This window comes from Serinus canaria, chromosome 1 (assembly GCF_022539315.1).
Source record: "Serinus canaria isolate serCan28SL12 chromosome 1, serCan2020, whole genome shotgun sequence".
In the NCBI taxonomy this organism is placed as follows: domain Eukaryota; kingdom Metazoa; phylum Chordata; class Aves; order Passeriformes; family Fringillidae; genus Serinus; species Serinus canaria.
Window position 1 is genome coordinate 30,029,112 of NC_066313.1, and position 20,811 is coordinate 30,049,922.

The 20,811-nt window shown below is 46.4% G+C and overlaps 1 protein-coding gene across 3 annotated transcripts in view; it reads right to left on the reverse strand.

The window, feature by feature from the left end:
- NARS2 (asparaginyl-tRNA synthetase 2, mitochondrial) overlaps positions 1–3,354 on the reverse strand; it is a 48,617-nt gene extending 45,263 nt beyond the window's left edge. For 2 of the 3 annotated variants that reach the window (XM_050972213.1, XM_050972204.1), the window contains exons 1-2: positions 3,132–3,354; positions 7–116 (exon numbers count right to left, since the gene is read on the reverse strand). In XM_050972213.1, the coding sequence (XP_050828170.1) occupies positions 7–116; positions 3,132–3,254 (233 nt within the window). In that variant the 5' untranslated portion in view covers positions 3,255–3,354. The remainder of the gene's footprint in view (positions 1–6; positions 117–3,131) is intronic. The other variant, XM_030234195.2, reaches the window with a different exon arrangement.
- Between the last annotated feature and the right edge of the window lie 17,457 nt (positions 3,355–20,811).

Here is a 20,811-nt window from a genome sequence, read left to right on the forward strand (position 1 = left end):
ACTTACCTCTTTTCCAGGCTGGGATCAGCAACCACCTGGAGGCTTTCCAGAGAACTCCCATCATTTATGTGCAGGAACAAAACTTCCTTCTGGGATCGGACAGAGCGAACCCAGCCCTAGAGGTAAAAGAAAAATAGATTTGTTATTTTTTGGCAAGAACGCTGTGTGCTCACGCTCTTCTTCCAGCTGAGCCAGACACACCACTTCAGGGCTACTTCAGCTTCTTACTGAAATCAAAGTAACTGTTTCTTTAGAGGCAAAAAACCCCAATCATAATAAAAAACAAAAAGAGAAAAAAAAATTCGTGTCAGTTTTTCTTTTGACTTCAAAGCAGAGAGAAACAAATCCTCAGGCATGGACATCCTTCTGAGGCATTCTCTTCCGAAGAAAAGCAAGGATTGAAAAGATGTACCTGCATCTTTGGGGAGCAGAGAATACAGAAAGCAATCAAGTGCTCTGAAGATGTAAAGTGTTTTGGCAAAATACATATTCCTATCAGTGATGTCCCTTCCAGACTCTTCTTACTAAAACAGGAGAGACCAGTAATGCACTATTCTTCATTACAATACACTCAAGACCATTCTGATGGTTTTCTGTATCAGTTTTGTTGTTGTATCCTTGTAGTAAGGTTCCAATGTTTCAAATCTACAAATCTGTTCACTAGTGGTTCATGTGCCCTTAAATGCTGGACTGCTAAAACAATGTTGCAGCCAATAGATTCACATGAAAAACTACGTATTCATGCAAAACAAAAATAAAAATTATTGTCTCGGATGTTTCTCCTTTTGTCTCAAAAGCCAAGACTTCATTTTTCCCCCCATGGGCTACATTGAGCCCATGGGGGGAAAAAACACTATTAAAAAAATTTAGAAATACTTTGTTCAGTTTCATGAAAAGAATAAAACTAATGATACCCCAATTCTTTGTAACAGCAAAACAGACCATGTTCAGTGCAGGCTAATGTCTTGAGTTTTTTAATGACATATAAATTTTAATTACTTTTTTATGGGAAATGTTAAGTCAGTACCACGGCAGCAAGCAATAGTAATAGCATGCAAAATGTAACTCCCATAGTTGCTCCTCAGCTCAGCAGAGTTGAGACAAAGCTGGCCTTTAAAGTAAAATTATCTGCTGGGAACCTTGCAGATCAAATTCTAACAATATTGTAGAGAACAACTAAACCCAGTGCTGATTAAACAACCAAGCTGCCTCTTTTCCAACCACTTTCATCTTTTTCTTAACTAGAAGGGACCAAATAGTTCCAATGACTTCAAACTGGGCAAGTGCTTTAGGGATTTTATACCAGACAAAACAAAGCAAATCCATCTTCTTCTGTCACCCAGACAGAAAAAACCAAGAACTAAACAGCACCAGAAGCGTGTTATAGTTTTAAGAACAACTACAAACATGGGCAAAGCATTACACAGGCTTGTATAACACACTTTCCTTACTCCATGTAAGAACCATGGAAGATTTTAAAGACATGAATCTAGCGAATCAGACACAGGGCAAACCACCCGAAGGAAGAACTAATGCAAGAAACAAGATCATCTGGGCATCCTCTTATTTGTATGGTGAAAGTAAAAGGTATTTCCTACAGTAACTTGCCTGAAGCTGTTGTGCTTATCCTCTGTATTCCAGGAAATCCCCGGAACACACCATGTACGCTATACTGGATGCATATTTAATGTATAATGGCAGGTATTTTTCCTCCCCACAAAGACTTCTTAATAAAACACACCAAAAAAATGAACATAGAAACATTCTCAAGAAGCTTTTTTTGCCACCTCATCAAACTGTTCTGGACTCTATTAAATAAGAGGAGGAGCCATGCTTCCTGCAATAGGAAGTAAAAGCATACCCACGGGCTTGTATTGGACCAGCAGAGGCTGTGGCAGCAATGTTCTGACCACTTCACAACTTAGCAGAATAAATGTATAATAAAAGTGACAACCCTGACTGCAATGACTAGACTGCACATTCCAACAACCTGACCATTACAAGGCTGGATTTAAGCCAGACCAGATTCCAAGCCCATTTTAATACAAAACCCCCACATTTTGCTAGTAAAGGGGAAGAGCAAAGCAGCAAGGGTCTGGAGGACAGGGAAGGGGGAGTAATGACAGTACTGCAAATTTTAGCATCAGTTTATTCTAGCTTGCATTATTCATCAAACTACATCCAAAATGAACCAACACTGGATGAGCTTCTTCCTACCCTTAGGCTTCACCTATGTGTGAGCAGGAATACCAGCATGCTACAAAGTGGGTTTGGGGTCAGTAGAATCACAGAAAGGTTTGAACTGGAATGAACCTTAAAGGTTATCCAGTTCAAACTGCACTGCCATGGGCAGGGACACCTTCCACTAGACCTGGTTGCTCCAAGCCCCATCCTGGCCTTGAACACTTCCAGGGATGGGGCAGCTACATCTTCTCAAGGCAACCTGTGCCAGTGCCTCACCCCCCTCATAGTGAGAAATTTCCTTCTTATAAATCTAAATGTATCCTCTTTCAGTTTTGCTTAACACTGTTACCAAGTACCCCAGCCCTTTCCCCATTCATCCAGAAATACTGACAAGCGCACAGCCCTGCACGCAAGCAGGGACACTGTGTGTGCAACCACTGCTCTGCCAGTTGCAAACACCACAAAACAGGGGGAAAATCCTATACCAAGGCTAAGTGCCCCATAGCTAAAATGCCCATTAATTCCAGGCTATCTTGGTTCACAAGAGGAGCCAAATACAAAGGTCAGTGGAAGTGTTACCGATTATTCTATTGACACTGCTCTAAACCTGGACGTACGCGGCACAAGACCTGTGAAAAAGCTTTAAAAACAGCAGCACGCAGGCAATGGCTCGCTCTCCGGAACAGATAAAGCCAACGCGGCGGAGAGCACGTTCAGTGCGACCCACCACGGTGACAACGCTGCTCCGCACATGCCGAGTGACCCCAAGGCTCCGCTGGCTGCGACAACAGCGAACCGAGCACGCACGGCGGGAGAACGCACGACAGAGCAGATCCGGGAGGTCAGCAAAACGCTCTGCAGGGCTCCCGTTTCCCGTGGGCCGTGCCCCTCCAGACCCTCCCCTCCGCTCGGGCCCCGGGCCGGGCCGGGGCGCCCCGGGCACACACCTGCACTCGGACCGCCTCCGCCGGCTCCCGCGCCCCCAGCGCCTCGCGCACCCGCAGCCGCACGGCCCGCGGCAAGGAGGCGCAGCGGCGGAGGGCCCGCCACCCGCCCCGGGCACCCAGCATGGCAAGGCCCGGCGGGCCCGCTCCCCCAGAGCCCGGCCCGAGCCCGGCCCGAGCCCGGCCGCCCGTTCCCGGTTCCCGCTCCGCTCCCGGCTCCCGGTTCCGCACGGGCCCACGTGAGTCCGACTGCCTGCCGCCGCCCCACGTGACCGCCCTCCCAGCCAATGGCCGCTCCGATTGCCCCCGGCCAGCCAATCGGAACAGAATGCGTGACTCAGCCAATTATTCCACCGCCCGGGCGCAAGCGGCCCTGGGAAATGTAGTTCTTCCCATGGGGGTGTCGGCTCCTAGCGGGACACGTGGGAATTCCATCCCCGCGAGTGGGGGGAAGGATGCTCCGTGGCCACGAGAGGGGTCCCGTGATGGGATCCTCGTGGCGTGGGTAGGGTATCCTACTGATCTCTGGGACCACCTCAGCGGCAGCGTGGTGTGCGGTGCTTCTCGAGGAACTTCAGCCACTCTCCCGTCCTCCTGGGCCTCTCTCCGGGACCATTGACTCTCTCATGCTCCTCGATATTCCTCACTTTTCCTGATAAGAGGCACAGGACTTGGGTCTGCTCTGCAAGCCTTGATGATGAATAAACCTTTTCTCCTGTTTCTTTTTGAGGCTTATGCCCCTCTGTCCTTCCAGGTCGTGTGGGTGGATGGTGAGGAGAAGCCATCAGGGTCTGAAGCCCTGCAGGGAATGACTTGGCAAGAGAGGTGGGCTTAACATTGGACATGACCCAGCAATGTGCTCTTGCAACCCAGAAAGCCAATTAGATGCTGGGCTACATCCAAAGCAGTGGGACCCTCAGGGCCAGGGAGGGAATTCTGCCCCCTGTTCCTGTGAGACCCTGCCTGGAGCATCCAGCTCTGGGCTCATCAGCACTGGAAACGTGGGCCTACTGGACTGAGTACAAAGGAGGTCACAAAGAGGGTCAGAGAGCTGGGGCACCTTTGCTATTGAGAAGGGCTGAGACAATTGGGGCCGCTCAGCCAGGAGAAAAGAAGGCTTCTTCCTTCCTGCAGCCTTCCAAACTTAGAGGGCTTCTAAGAAAGACAGAGAAACCTTTAGTGCAAAGATAAGGGACAATGGTTTTAAAATGAAAGAGTGTCGATTTACATTGCACATGAGGAAGAAATCCTCTGCTGTGAGGGTGGTGAGGCTCTGGAAGAGGTTGCCCAGGTTGGCTGCCTCAACCTTAGAAGTGTTCAAAGCCAGGTTGAATGGGGCTTGGATCAATTTGGTCTGATGGAGGGGGTCCCCTGCCCATGGCAGGAATGTTGAAATTAGATGATAGTAAAATGTCCCTTCCAACCCAAAACATTCTGTGATTCTGTGAAATGTGTGAAGCCAGTGCTGCTTGCCCATGCAGCCCAGCCTTTGCTGCTCTGCTTGCCTGATTCCTGCCTGTGCCTGTTCTGCAGCATCACTGCAGGAGGGCAGCAGCTGAACACGCCTGCTGTGCCTGTGGTCAGAGGTCGCCTCATTGCTGTGCTTTGATCATTGGAGCACTCTGGGTCACACAAGAGAGCAGCAGAGGGATGCCCCAGGGCCAGGAGGTGCTGGGAGGCAGCTTTGGTAGTGACACTGCTTGTAGGGAGGCAAATGCTTTACCCTGCTGTAAAGTCCCAGGTAAGAAAGGAATTGCTGGCCAGGGACTGCATTTAGAAGAAACAAGCAGGGCTCGTGGGAAAGAGAGAGGAAAGCTTTTTTGATTTTGCCATGTGATTCTTTTTATCTGTGCATGAAAAGCTTCTTGTCCTCAAAGTCCAAAGCTACTTGCCAGGGCCTTCCTTCACCTCTGCTTTTGCTCCAAGGAAGCCAATGTCACCACCCCCGGCTCAGTCCTGTCCTGAGCTCTGCCCTGCCTTGAAACACCATCCCGGGGAATTAGAGCTGCAGGGCAGGGCCACAGACAGAACCAGGTGGATGAGAAAGACACTGAGAGGTAGGACAGGAGACCTCAGGGGTGGGGTACAGGGAGGGGAGGTGGAGGGAGGGATAGAAGCACATCCTCAGGCAGCAAGGACAGCTTTGCCAGTATCTGATCTCTGTGCCTCTGCACGGAATTGTGCAGACTGCCTGGACACACATGGGTTACTGCCTCAGTGCTGGATGGAAACACAGAAACACAAATGTCTTTGTACTCCTGAGCGAGCAAAAATAGTTTTATTTTAATGCCAATCACCATCCCCTCCTGTAAGGGCCAGCGCTGAGCCTTGCTGTGTGTTGGTACACTGCTGTGATGTGGTTTCTTAGAGAATCACAGTGCAGGAAGGAACTGGTGTTGCTGCAGTGTCAGGCAGAGATACAGGATGTGAGCTGGTAGGAAATTAGGGCTCTGTCATTCAGGGAACTCTCGGCTTTGTGTGAGTTAAACAGGCATGTGATGACTGCTCAGTGCATGTTACATGTTCTCTGTGCCTGGCCACACATGGTGCATTCCTTACTGCTCTCAGCTATAGGTGTTTTTCCTCCTGTTCTGCCATACTGCCCAGAATAATTTTTCCAGGATTATTTGACTCATTAGGCCTCTTCAGACGAAATAAACAATTAATGTAAGGAAGAGGGTAGCACCAGTGACAATGTGTAAACACACCAGGAAAGGGGTAAGGTCCTTTCCCTCAGACCCATCTGCTCTAGGACCACCTGTGAGAAATTGAAGGCAAGGGCATAAAGCAGGAAAGTCTGGCCTCACCTGTTTTTGAACAGGACTTGAAGTTTTCTCTTCCAGGTGAATATCCTTGTCTACAAAGACCAAATGGTATCACTATACTTTTGGGGGATGTGGAGGTGAGACCATAGTCAAATCTGTTCCTGCTGTCGTAAGTGGTGGGACAGCCACTTTGTGAATATCAAGAGTAAAAAGAGAGAGATCACAAAGGCCGTGGGAATTGCACAAGGGGGGAACAGGACCATGACTCCTTAGCATCACTTCCTCTTCCACCTCTTGCAGTGGTGAGGGTCACCTGGCCTTCACCTGATAAACCATCCCCCCATCTTCATGCCCCCAGGAATCTCTTAGCCACACATCTTATGGCATAGCCCATGGAAATCCCTTAGCCACGCCTCACAGCATAATCTCAGGGTTGTAGGCCTCAGTTCCTATAGCTGCCCATCTTCTTTTCACTGCTGGATGCTGTCCTCACTGGCCAGCAGTGTGGCACCATCAGAACCACAAACCACAGCCCCAGGGAGAACCCCAGACCTCAGGTTCTTTGAGTAGGTCTGTATGGATCGATGCAGTGCTGCAGCTAACTCACAGCACTGTTCCTCTCTGGTACATAGACTGGGTGTTTTGGAGATGTTTCAGGTGTTGGCAAAGACATGGCTTTTGAAACCCATGAAATGTGTGTTTCATTTCTTGCCCTGCAGAGCAGAGCCCTTCTAAAAGCTTTCCAGAGAGCACTGGTGCTCTTTGTGGATCAGAGTAGCAATGTCAGTCTGGGCTGGGAAGCAGGATGCTGGTAGTCAGGGTGTCTGCAGGGAGGGAGGTTTAAAAGGATGATGATTCTTCTGTATTCACATCTGGGTTTAGGAGACATGAAATGTTCCCAGTAGATGTTTCTGGTAGAAGCAGAATTTGTCTTCTAAGATGGTCCTTCACTGAGGGAAGAGAGAGGATTGAAGGTGAATGTGGCTGGGAGATGTGTAATGTGAGGCAGTGCATTTGGAACAAAGGATGCAATGACAAATGGTTTGAGGCAGTAATATCTATGATATCCATTCCTCCTGTTGCTAGGAGTGATTCCTGAGGAGCACTGGCCAGCACTCTTCATCTCTCTCTTTTTTAGTTGAACAGCAAAAATTTCTCCCATGGAAACAGAGCTGTGGGGGTACCCCAGCTAGCAGGTTTGTTCTGCAATAAGGTTTTATCCTTCTGAAAGGAAGATCAAGTGCTTCAAAAATGAGCAGGAGGAGATGGACAAAGCTGTGTATGAGGACCAACTCCTAAAGGAAAATTAATCTTTCCAGATCCTGGTCATTTTGGAAGTCACACTATCACTGGCCCAGGGTAAGTGGCTGGAAATGGGGAGATGAAAAAGTGTTGGGAAGTGCTGTTCCTAGCTCTGTGGGGATGGCAGGAAATCAGAAGAGATGCTTTGAGGGGAAGCAGTGTCTATGCTCTGGTCTTTACTCTCTGGACTGTTCTTTCAACAGAAACATGCTCTGGATCTGCTGTGAGCAAAAAGGAGGCTGGAATATTGGGCTTTGTGCTGGCTTAGTTTGTGGTGGTACTGAGAGAAGAAAAAGAAGTGAATAATTCATGAGCTAAGTAGAAACCCATTCTTAATGGGCTGCAGAGAGATATTTTAAAGCCTGTAAATCTTCACTAGAATTTAGATTTACCATGATAATTTCATTGGGTTCCCAGCATTCAAGTGGGTTTTATATCATCTAATCCAATATCCGTAGAAGCCAGTGATAGCTTTTAATTTATTTTAACTGATGTTAGATTGGGCTTTCACTGATGAGAAGTCATTTCAGAGCTAGCATCAGTTGCTGAAAGGTCAGCCCAGTTCTCTGACACAAAGTCCAAGGCTATGGTTTCTTATGAGTATCAAATTAGCTACTTATTCCCAAATGTCTCCACATTGCTTTGATGCAGACATATTTTGTAGACTCTGGAAGCAGACACATTCATACTTATTTTTAGAAGGATTAAATACCTTTCTTTGCAACTACGCAGGAGAAAAAAGAGAGACATTATCTTCCAAAAAGCTTCATTCTTGTTCTCAAAATGCAGGTTTGCAGAGTAACAGTATCTTATCCCAGCCTTTGCTTTCGGCTTTCTAACAACTTATAATTACTAGAATCACAAACAAGTACTGGGTGAGTCATTGTCCAGGGATATCTTTCCTGGTGCAATGAGGACTATCACTCAGCTTAATCCTGTACTGTTAGTATTTTTCCTTAGCAAACTCCCTTAAGCAAGCTACGTCTAATATAGCCCTTTGCCCCTATTAATTCTCAGCCTATGGATTTAGGTCTCCAGCACCAGGAGAACCCGAATTCCCTGCCCACTACCACAGCTGTTAATAACTAGGGGGAAAAAAGACTTGGTGCAAAAAATGTTGTAACCCCCTTTGTTGGACCCAGACATCGGTTTCTCAGAGAGCTATGATGAAAACAGCATACTCCATAGGTATCAGTTTTCCATCCTTCCCGGAGCCTGAGCTCATTGCACCTGTGTTGTTCAGAGCCCTGCATTATCCAAGTGATAAATGCTTTGGGTAAGTCTCCAAGGTGATCTCAGAAACTGGATTCCTCTGCCATAAATAAATCCTTTATGAGAACAGCCTCTGGCAGCACTGCCATGGGCTCTCTGAAGGTCAGCTGACCCCATGGACCTTAGCAGCTCTCTGCTGTGGAGTAGCATGGATTGTTGGGACGAACATGGAAATTACAGGGTAATCATTCAGTGCTGTGAATATGGGAGACTGCTAACAGGAGCCTGGAGGAGCCTTTCCTATCTCTCAACTTAACTGGCACAGTGACTGGCAATGCTCCAAAGCCTGTGTGAGAAGTTCCCCCACCCATTCCTGCTCCTGCTTCCTGCAGGGTTGCCCTGCTTTCCTACTGCAGCCACAGAGGAAGTTGGCATGGAAAGGAACATACTACTGGGTGATTAAATCCACAGTAAACCTCTGAATCTGTGTGTGTCTCTCAGAGTTAAAATAATCTGCTGCTCCCTGCTTTTTTCCCAACACTATTCCTTTCCTACTAACTGCTGTCCGTGTTAGCAGGGCACTGCCTCTTCCCCTCTCAGAAGAACTGTGAATTTGCAAACTGGCAGACTTGCAGATTCAAGGGTAGTCTCAGAGACTGATGCTGGGCCACTGAGGCTTGGATGGAGACTACTCCTGCATTAAGCAGCAAGAGGAAGGCTACAGCTTCCCAGCCCTGCACCTACGTGGAGAAAGAGAAGGGGGGAGTACACAGTAGCATTTCCAAGGAATGTTTTGTATTTTGAACTATTTATCTGAGGGTCTGAAAGGATTTAATAACTGTGAACTAATTAAGCGTACTAATTAACCCAGTGTTTAATCTCAGCTCTTCGTTAGCTTTCTGTGCTGCTGAAGCAGAGATGTAGTCCCATATATCATGACATCCAGCCACTTTGCTTAATTGTGATTTCTCTGTGTATGGTGCAGGCACTGAGCTGCTGAGGTGATGACAGGAACACGAAAGCCCACGTACAGGAGAAAATTCGAGGGGCGAAGCAGCCCTGTGTGACTAACAGCCTTGAGATTATTTCCATGAAGAGGATATTGACAGCCCAATTTGTTTCCCCTCCCCATTATCTCTGGTTTATTCTCATTGATGCCACTGTTTTGCTAAGGGAGGTGGAAACAATCTGCTTCTGGGCACATGATGACAAAATGTCCATGTTATTCCTTTGTCCCATCCTTGTCACTATGGCTCCAAGCCGCTCTGCTGCAACCAGGAGGAGGATACTGCTCACTTTATGGTACTTCCCCATGGGCTTGCCTTTCCATGAGGGTTTATACTGATGCTACTGGTACTACTTTTGTGTGGAACCCACAGAGCCAACTCTCAGATCTCCATGAGCTGTTTCCTCAGTGCCACAGAAAAAGGGGCATCTGAAATGAATGCCCAGCTCAATCCAGAAGTAGATCAGGAGCAATGTGACTTTCCTGCTTCCAGGGCTAAATAATTCCTCTGGTTCTGGAGCTGTGGGAGACCCTGGAGCAGGTGAATGTGGTGGAACCAGGAGATGATGTGCTCCACAGCAGAAACAGAGACGGAGGACTTAGAAGATTGAAAATCCTCATACTCACGAGGGCCATCATCCCAAGGCATGAGGACCATCATCCCAAGATTCTCTCCTTGTGGATGCAGTATTTAGTGGGGGATATCTGAAATCCTGTCATTTCTTCTTCTCACAGCTGGCTGGAAGACTATGCCTGGGAAGGTACCGTGAACCCCAGTCAAGGGCAGAATAATTGCCCCAACAGCACTATTTAAACCAGCAGCTTCAGCTTGTACTCAGCTGTAACTCCATCTCCACACTGTTTACTTATTACTAACATAAACGTGGGATGGAGGTGAGCTTCTTTCAGGTTCACAACCTCAGCTTGGAGTCACGATTCCTTTAGGAGCTACTCACTTAAAAATGTCTGGAAATGAGTCTGTGTGAGCAAAGGGTCATAAAATTAGCTGAGAAAACAGGCTGCAGTGGGGGAATTCGGCAGTCGCCTTCCTTGGAAATTACCAAGGGAAAGCTAGGCACAAATCTGTATTGAGGGTGTCTTAGGAGAATGAATCAGACCTGCCAGGATATGGGGAGAGGGGGGAGATGACCCACTGGGGACTTTTTTTCTGAACAGAACAAGCAAACGATTTTACGAGACTGACAATCCCCCAGTGTCTCCTTGTGCAGCCCCATGCAGCCAGCGGAGGAAATTGGTAACTCTACCCAGCAAGCCTGTTTTTAATTAACAAATAATTATCTACAAATTGCTGTAATTATTGCCTTGGATTCCAGAGGACAGGGACGTTAGTGCGAGATGAGCACAGTTTCCTTGCGAGTGAAATATTTTCCCTGCCTTATCTACAGAGCCCTGCTGCTGTGAGGTTTGGGGACTCGGCGGTGCTTTCCTTTGGAGAAAGTGATAAAACATCTTGGGCTGTCTGGAAGGGGAAGCACGCTGGAAAAGGCACCAAAGGAAGGGCAGTTTCTTACATTTATCAGGTTGTCTGTCCTCATGCTGGAGTGGTTTGGGGGATGCCAATTAAGACATAAAGCTCATCAATGAGTGCCAGGAGGAGGGTGCTTGCATATCTGTGAGCCAACAGAGCAAAACGAGCATCCTGATTTGCAATCTTTCAATGAGAAAAGGGTAAATCCAGCATGGAAAAAGATGATTAGTGTTAATCCAGATCAAATGGAAGGCAGGGAGTTTCCCTGAGCCTTCAGCACTGAAGGATGCTGGTCTGGACAGAGTGCATCAGTGGCCATGGCCACCTTGATCACTTTTTGGTGCGAGGGCACACAGAGCACTTCTGCCTCTTTTTCTTCAGGCTCTGCTGCCAAACCTCATGGTAGATATCCACAGCAACCACTTTTTCACAGTTACAAAGAATCTCTCCCATGGTAGCCTAAACACAGAGATGTTTATTGTCCTGCAGGGCTTACACCCTTTCAACAAGCCTAACGGGGAAAATCCACTCCAGTTTGCAGGAAAGGCACTGAAAAATAGCAGTACATCATGGCTGGATGGGCACAACCTGCTGAAGAGTTCCTGAGCCCAGACTTTAGCCCTGCTAGGTGTGTTTAATCTCTGAATTCTGATGCTTTATTCTGTCATTTCTAACTGAATCCCCTCAATGTTGCCACTCACTGCCAGGGTTTCCATGACAGCCTCCACTTCAAGAAAACAGGGTGCTTTTTATTATTCATCCATGGCATATTTACCTGAGGTGAGCTGCCTGTACCTTATGCTGCTGTGAAATGTTGCCTTTTGTTTTTGCTGCTGTGTACTATGTCTTTCCATGCAGATACTCACCATTTGGGGTAGGGGGACCCTGCAGCACCTTCCAAGGTGCATTGCCAAGTGTTTTCAGCATCCCTCTGGTGGTAGAAAGCCCCATCTCAGTGAAAAGATGTGGTTCCATTCCAGGGAGGAAGGGAAAAACATAGGGCAAGCTGAGACCTTGGCCCTGCCCTCACCCTCATCTTGCTTCTACCAGTGGGATAGCATAAAAACCCTCAATCCTGCTCAGAAATATCTCACTTGCCCTGAAAAGACAGAAATGGCAGCTGATTTTCTTCCTCTTTATGGGCTTGCAGGAGGAATTACTTTGCCTGAACCTGTGTCCCTCCTGATGCCCAGTACGGTCTCCAGTGTTGCCTGGTCTCAAGGAGCTTCATGCTCTTCAGACCCCCTGAGGTTTAAGCTCCTGGCATGAGCTCATCCTTTCAGAGCTCACATTGGGACCTCATCTGGCTCAGAAAGGCATTTCTCAATCATTTCAGGGCTTCTTGTCAAGCTTCCCTCACTGATTGTGTGAGTGAAAAATTGCCCACTGTGAGAGCGGGGTCTCTGCCCTTAGCGTGGTGCCCTAAATGCTGGGACCCTGCTGAGAATCAGTAATGCTCCTGCCTTGTTCAAGGCATGGCTGTGGCTCAAATATGTGACTCTAACAGGAAAACAAAGAAAAATATACCCTGTTTTGATGTTAGGATTAAGAAGTGGTTTTTTGTTCTTTTTTTTTCTTAGTATCTATCCCCTCCCATGCCATGTAGCCTTTAAATAAATGGATCCTAATAAATGGAAATAGTTCATGGACAAAGAAGCTGTCATGAGGAATGATTGATTGCATTTAATATTTTATTTTCAAGATTTGAAAGGAAATCTCTGAAATATCCTTTGGCAGGTCTGTGAACCTAATGGAGTGATTCATAGAGACACAGAAGGAACAGAGGGCTTGTTAGCAGCAGAGCAGGACAGTATTGGTTGTGTTTCCTACACACTTTTGCAACACGGCTGTGGGGGTATTTTTGCAAAAATACTGTGGGGGAAAGCCAAACAAAGGCAAAATTCAGGTTCAATTCCTTCAGGCCTGCTGACAAGAGAAAAAATAGGGTTTTCTAATGACTGTGCATTCATAATAGTTAAAAACAGAGAGAGAAAATCAGCTCTTTGTTGGTGAAACATGAATTTTCTCTCAAATTGGAGTGTCTGCAAGCTATTGTGCCCAGCATCACTGTGGTGCTCTGTACCAGCCAACTTTAATGCCTTTGGGGAGTTCCCATGGGAAACCAGTATCCTGTTGTTTTACTGGGCTGCAGTGGTGAAACAACTTGTCCTAAATCACACAAAAGGTCAAGGTCACACATGGGATTTGAACTTTGACCTTCTGATGTCTCCTTCTGTGTATGCACCATCAGCTCTTGTTTTTCTCATGCCTCATTTCACTCCAGATAGTTTCTCCTGCCTTCAACCTCTCCCAGCTGCCGATGATGCTCTTTGCTGCCTCCAGCATGTCCCTAAAGGGGACATGTCCCCATGCAGGACATTTTTCCAAAAGGCTGGAGGAACTCATCACCATGTGTGAAAGAAGAGACCTGGTCATGGTCTCTTAAAGTCAGTCGCTTTGTGGACTAGTTAGTTGGAGTTTATTTCCCCTGCAGAATCAACAAAAATGAGTATATGAACATCAAGGTTTCAGGAGAAGCTCTGACCTGTTCTCCAGGTGAAAGTCACCTCCCAGTTAAGGGACAGCAGTCATCTTGCTTAACTCTAGAGCCTGCCATGCAGGTGTCTGCATTGGAGATGTTCCCACTCCCTTCACAGCTATTGGTGACAAATAAGCTCCTCCAGGGACCAAGATGCCCCATCCTGAACTAGACATCTAAAGTAGCCAAGGTGTATGCCACAGGAGTGGCTGTGATGGCACCCTTGGATGGTGAAGCCTCCAAGGGTGCCATGGTTGGATGTACCCATTAGAGCTTTGTTGGCTGTAGGCGATCCTTGAGGAGTTGTACCCACCCTGGAATGTGAGGGAGAGATCTTAAAATATCTCTATTTGCATGTGCAGGTGAGACCTCACTGCTGATAGTAAGCTTCAGGTGTTCAAAACGCCCAGTTTTTTCTTCCAAGGCACAGCTTACACTGGCATCTCTCACCTCGATTTTCCTTCTTTTTCGGTTACTTCTTTCCTTTTGTCACTAGATGACAGCAGAGGACACACATCAAGGGCTGCTCTGAATCCAGGGCAGGCATCACTTCTGTACCAGGCAGTTCATGGCTGGGTGCCCCAAAGCATCCCGATGACTTTTAGTAACTCTTTACCTACTTATTTATCTGGCAGATTATGTACAAATGCTGTATTAAGTCAAATCTTAGGCTTTTTGTGTGGAGCTACTTGAGTGCATTTTTGTGCTTCATTGCCTCCATCATTCCCATCCTATTTTTAAGACTTTTTCTCTCACATTTACTTGATGCCTTTTGTTTTATACTTGGCTTGTGCTCTCCAAATCCATTTTATTTAATCCAACAGGAGCCCTCACAGATATAAGCAACTGAAGCACACTCCAACAACTTGCTTCTGTTCAACACTGTCAGGCATAGAGCTGAGCTCCCAAGAGATAGGTGGTTCCTGGGGGGAGGATTTCTCTGATAACTGAAAATTGGCACCTAAATATGACCATATATACTTTAGATAGGATGGATAAACACATGGATGGATGGGTGGGTTTTAGAATGCACAGTAATTACTTCTTGGTGGAATATGGGTCAGATAACTGACATAGTTAGCTAAAGGGTGAAATGGATGATCAAAAAAAATTACTTAATTATAAATAATTCTGTTATCAGGAATACCCTTACCAGACAACAAGAAAGAAAAGGTATGGATTTTTGACACGAGTCAACCAAATGGGTGATTTCTGTGCCTGGGGTGCTATGAAAGAGGCTGATTCAGTCTGTGGTCCAGCAGAGAGCTCTGTGTGAGCACATGGGCCTTGTCTGATGATTAACTGAACCAGGTCTCTGATCTGTACAGAGGTATTCTGTGGGGAAGGTATGATCTATGTTCCTAGGAAAGGCCAGGACACTTTAGGAGACATTCTGGTTGATTTATTCATAGTTTCATAGGAGATTCCACGACAATATTTCACAAAGAGGATTTTCATTACAAAATTCTCAAACCTACATCCCCAACAGCAATCTTCAGTGCCTGCAGCTCTTGGGCACGGTCCAGGATTTTGCTCTTGTCAAAACGAGAGCAGAGGAGATACCGAGACCATTTGAATCTTTCAGATATTGCAAAACCAGAAAATGTATCTCAAGCTTCTTGTCAGTGACTAGAAGCTTACACATTGATTCTTGCAGAGGTTGTTGCTGTTGCCTGTTTTACCTGCAGTGTAATTTATAATCTCAAAGGCAGTGAGAACCTGCAGGTACTGGGAGTCCTTCATAAGGAGTCCTGTGCCCTGTGCTCCTATTGGCTTGAAGCATGCAGGATCACTGTCCTAAGGAGCTGTTGTAGTGCATCATGATGGAAAACTACAACAGCCAGCATTTTTCGTTTCTGATCACTCGGTCTCCGTCCCACAGCTGGGTGAAGGACAGAAGAGGATATTGTTTCCTTGATGTCATGCTCTAATTGTTCCTAGTAGATGGAACTTTTTAGGGAATGAGGCTTCCCAGTTCACTGTAACTGTGAGGAGGGGGGAGGAGAGCAGGGGGAGAATGGGGAAAAGGATGGCATGGGCAATCTGAGAAAGATATTTAGGCTTCTGCAGCTGCAGGTGAAATATCCATAAACAGTCATGCAAATACCTCATTTCCACTGATGTCATTGATGTCAAATGCTCCATCCACACATTTGGGAGCTGCCCTGTCCCCAGGCTCAGGTGGTGGCTGATGGGTCACTGGGAGAGTCTAATTGTGTTTGGGAGCATGCCCATCACCAGCAGAGGACCTTGAACATCACTTGACATGTCCCAGAGCCTGAAGCAGTTACTATGTGAACCAGTTAGGATCTGTCCATCTGTTTCATGTCCTGTTTTAAAAACTGTGAATCAAGGTAAAATCCAGCCTGGAGGTGACAAGTATCTAGGTCATCCTGGCCATGTCCACAGCTGGCAGGGTGGAGAAGGGAGGGGAGAAGGGTGGCACTTACTGATAAATCAGAGCTGAAAGCAGCCCTTTAGAGACACTGGTACAGACTGAATGTTATAGATCAGCTACTAATGACCTAAAACATTCACCTTGAGGTTCAAAGGATGACTTCTAAGCCTTGTTACTGCAGTTTTGGGACTAAAAGGGGTCCTGAAAAGGCCCTACAGGCTGAGCCTCGGGAGAAACAGCCTGCAGTTAGTCAGCTACGTGTCTGTGGTACCAATCAAGCTTTTAAATCTGGAAGCATCTGCCCCAGCAGTGATTTGATTTTATGCAACGACTCTCATGCTACTGTATTGCTAAGCATGTCACTAAATCCTTGCACATCAAAGGAACAAGTAAATCAAGCAAAACTGCATAAGCCACTCTACATTCAGTTTTGGCAAAAGGTGTTTAGACAACCCTGGAGGCTGCAGTCATCTAGCTAGCAGCAAAACTCACATAGGCCCAGAAGCAGTGCAGTTTTTCCTGCACCACCAGGCAAACGACTTGCAGCTGAGGTTGGACTGGAAACTGTCCTGGAGTCAAGTGGTCCAGAGGTCTAGTCCTGAACTTGATTAAATTTTCCAGGTAGATTGAGACATTATACTTAACCCTTTTGTGTTTCTGTTTCTGGGTCCATATTTTTCCCCCATCTTCCATGAGGAAGGTGAGGATTAATTAGGTAAGGCTTTTTAGTGGAGGCAAAAAAGCTTTGCAATTGTTGAAGATTCAGGTTTATCCTTTGCTAAGCCAGCTTGTTGGAGTTCCTGGTGTCAGTATTGTAGTGCAGAATTTGTCTACAATGCTGCTGTTCATATTCCATATTTGTACTCCTGATGATACAAGAACTGATGCCTTTTGCTGCTCTACCAGCATCAGTATGAAAAGGAAATGACTTCACAAGCTCAGCAGCTGTTCTCACTGCCCGGGGCCATGGTCCAACACAAGAGCTGTCATTCTGCAGCACACACTGAGGGAGAAATCCCTGGGACAGGTCACTCATCTGGGTCTGACGGGTGACAAGAGTGGACAGACTGCTTGAAGGCTGGATAGAGGACACCATGGGCTGTAGGGGAGAGAACGTTGTGATGGCTGTGTGGAGAAGATGCAGTGCAGAAGCTGGTGTGGCTGAGTGATGGGGTGAACATGTCATTGCTGCCTGCACTGATGATGGAGGCCCAGGGGCTGGCTTAGATGGGATGCCCACTACGACATGATTTGCATTCAGTGAATGGAGGTCTAAGGCTCACTGCATTGCCCAAGTGGCAGCTCTTAGTGCAATACAGAGGCTATGGGGGTCCAGGGACATCTGAAAGAAGGCTGATAAGCCCAGTACAGAATCTTTGAGACACCTATACAGTCTTGGAGATTGGGCAGAACACCAGAACGATTCACATGCATTGGCCAGATATGTGTGGGCAGCCAAGCAGAACTGCAAGTCAATACATCCCATGGATAACAAGGAATTGTTCAACCTGTAGGGAAGCAGACACCTACACCTGCATGGCTCAGTTGCTCTCCCAACTCCACAAGTGCCTTGATGAGCTCTTCACATATTTCAGCTGAAACTCATGTGTGGCTCATGTAAACACTGCACGTAGACACCAACATGTAGGGATTAAACCAATCTCTGGGCTCCTTCTAAATCAAATCCTCCAGCAGCAATGCTGAAATCCTCCAGAGCAGAAAGGAGGGATCCACTCTGGAGGGTGACCATACCTCCTATAGCAAAAGGAGGTAAGAGTGGGGTTCTCAGGGGGTTTGTTCTTGTCCCGAGATGGGTTCTCATTTGAGACTGTCCAGGTCAGGAGATTTAGGGAAGGCCTAATATTTCCTGGCCAGAGCCCTTTGTACTGTAATTCACTAGATCTCTTCCTGCCTGAAGTCCTTTCCATCATAAATCTAATTCAGAAACTCAAGGCCTCTATCCAAATAAACCAAACCTCTTTTTCCATTAGCAACTCTTTCTTGCCATAGCATGCTGTTCATTGTGCCTGTCCCACAATAAATGGGCTACAGTCACCAATGTCATTTAACGTGGTAAAGTGAAACCCAGTTTAAATGACTTTTGGTCAGTCCTGGATTAGAAAATGTTGAAGTTTGTAGACCACCATCCCCCCACAGAGCATTGCACAAGAAACAAATGGAACATGTCTCCTGGGGATCTTTTTCTCTAGAGAATCCAGATGCTTTCAAGGCTCCTGGTAACAGTACAAAATAGTCTGCTGTTAAAATTCAAAAGCAAGTAAAATAGCCCTTCCCTGCAGGCTTTCTTTCTATGAGGCATTTCTGATGAGAATCCAGAGTCTCTGCAGAGGCCTGGCATATGAAATACAAATTATATAGCTAGCATTCTCCTCTTTAGAAGTGACTGTGTGAAGCACAAAATCCCTTTGCAATTCACACTCATGATGAGAGGCAGCTCCTTATGCTCAGACCTCTCTTCTCAGCATGCCTTGGGCTGAAGGCCTGCAAGGCTTGTAGCCCAGGAGCTACCTGCCCTTCCTAGTGTTGTCCCAGCTCAGGGGAGAGCACATCTCCTACATCCTTCGGAGCACAGTGGAGGGTCCACAGACAGAACCACCCTCTTGCTTTCTCTAGCCCCCTGGAAACACACCGGGGGTGCATTTGTCCTTCCATCCCTGTCTCTGGAGCCTTCCTGCTGACATCAGAAAGGGCATGTGTACAGCTACACATTTTGGGCTATTTTGTCCTGGGGATAGGTTAAAAATGAGTCATGGTCTTTTCCACGAATGACTTGCAGAGCGGAGTTTTTCCACACAGTGAGCCATTATCAACCCATAGGTGGGGAAGATAATTATGACTGGTGTAAAGCTGTGCCTAATTTCCCACTCCTTAAAGGGGAGACAATAACTCCCTTTCCTCTTGGAGGTGTGTGATGATTTAATCACAAGGCAAGCTCTGTATTTATAGATTTTAAAGACACCGCTATGATTTTGTAGTCCCGCCTCCAGCATAACAAAGCTCAAGGCACATCAGCCATGAATGTCTGTGTTGAGTTCATAAATTTGAGTTTGTAGCACATTTCTTAGAAAGACATGAATGTGACCAATCTGAAAGTATGTGTGCCAAGTTATGAACCCCATTATCTATGCTAACTTATGCACAGCATTGTCTTTTCCATTTATAAATTCAGCTTGGGAGTAGAGTCTCCGTTTTGTGGTATCTGTTGATTTTATACTTACCCCCCATTTACTGCAAGATTGCAGTAATGTCAGCCTGCCAGTGCCCTGATCAAAGGAAGAATCTGCCACATCCCTGAGAGATCATCACTGAGAAATTGTGGATAAAACCATGTATGTTCCTTTCACCAGCTGAGTGATATGGGAGAAAATTATCTTCCTTGGGCTGTGAATGGCAGAAGGAACTATTACTCTTTGCAGCTGGGTAGGTTTCTGTGTTTAGCCCTTCGAATTCATCGTTTGCTTTGTGTTCATGTAGCAAATTACAAAGGAACAAGGTTTTTATTCTGAATTTTTTCCAAGAAAATGAAGATAATCTCTGCATGATGTCCTCATGAGTTAGCATAATTATTTGTAGGCATGTATAAGGATGGATCAAATTGAAATTTATAGGAGAGGTATGCCCACATGCCCATGAGTCTCATTTAACAAACACAAGAATATGCTTGGTGAAAGAGCTGAATTCAATTCTCTTCAATTAAAATAGTTTTCATATGGCGAAGAACCTAATTATTTTGAGAAATCAGTTTAACCTGCTGTATTTCAAAGGAGGTTCAGTTTTGTTGTTTGGTGATGTGACAGGCAGTACTGAGTTTGTTGTCCCCCACCCCAGGATTTTGCTCTTGCAAAAACGTTGCCTGGCAAGAGCTAATGCAGCTTAAGTTATTTTTCTTATGCTGTTGAATGTGGAATCACCTTAATAAGTTTGAGGACATTTTGTTCCCCTACTCAACATGGGAGGAAGGGATGTGCTTCCTGATGGGATACATGGAGAAAATGAACCTCTGACTAGCTGTGAGAAGATTTAGGGCTCAGAAGATAAATTAATCCTTTGTCACATGCAAGTAAGCTAATCTGAAGACAGAGGTGCTGGTTGACCTCTAAATGCCAGGAAGGTCTAGCCCAGGGGCACAGCATCCTCCAAAGTCTTCAGTTTATGAAGACTGTAGATCTCTTGTTCTTTCTAGAAATGACATGACATGATGAAAAAATTCCCTTGCCAAATGTTTGTGTGTTTTCTCTCACCTGCTGATCATCGTGTCCTCTAAAGAGTGAAACTGAGAGCAGATAGACTTGGTGAGGCGGCAGCCAGGGAGAAGGTGTGGAATCTGATTGCCGAGAGTTGTGCCTGCAAGGAAGACTGAGATGAAAGAGCTGTACTAAAGTATCTGACCAGGGACCTGCAGCCAGGAGGGCCAGCTTGAATCCACTCCAGAGAAGATCTGAGGGGACTTACTTTTTTGCAGGATATAATTTTTGCGTCTACTTCTGGTGATCTTCCTGAAGTCACCCAAACACCATGCACAGCAGGACCATCACTAGCCAAGAAGAGCTCCTATGGGTGCTCTCTCTTGGTGCTGACAGTGAGGGAATTGATTGGATTCCCTGCACTCGGGTTGCTTCTCCATCCTCTCTTCAGGCCAAGGAGCCATGGCTCTCCCTGACTCATGGACAGAGCATCTGGCTGATCACTGGAGGGAGGTGGCAGACTGGTAGCCAAACAGAGCCAGGGGTAAAGTGTAGATGTGCATTAATCACCTCAAGTTTCATGCTCTCTTTACCTACTTGACTAACGTGACCATTAACATGAACAGTGCCTGCCTGAACTGTTTTGTGGGAGGCTGGGGAGATCCCACCCCATGGGAAGGTGACCTGTGTTCAAGAAGCATAATGGTGTCTCTTCTGTGCCTGGTAAAATCATGGAAAAGTTTATTCTGGGAGTTATTGCAATAATG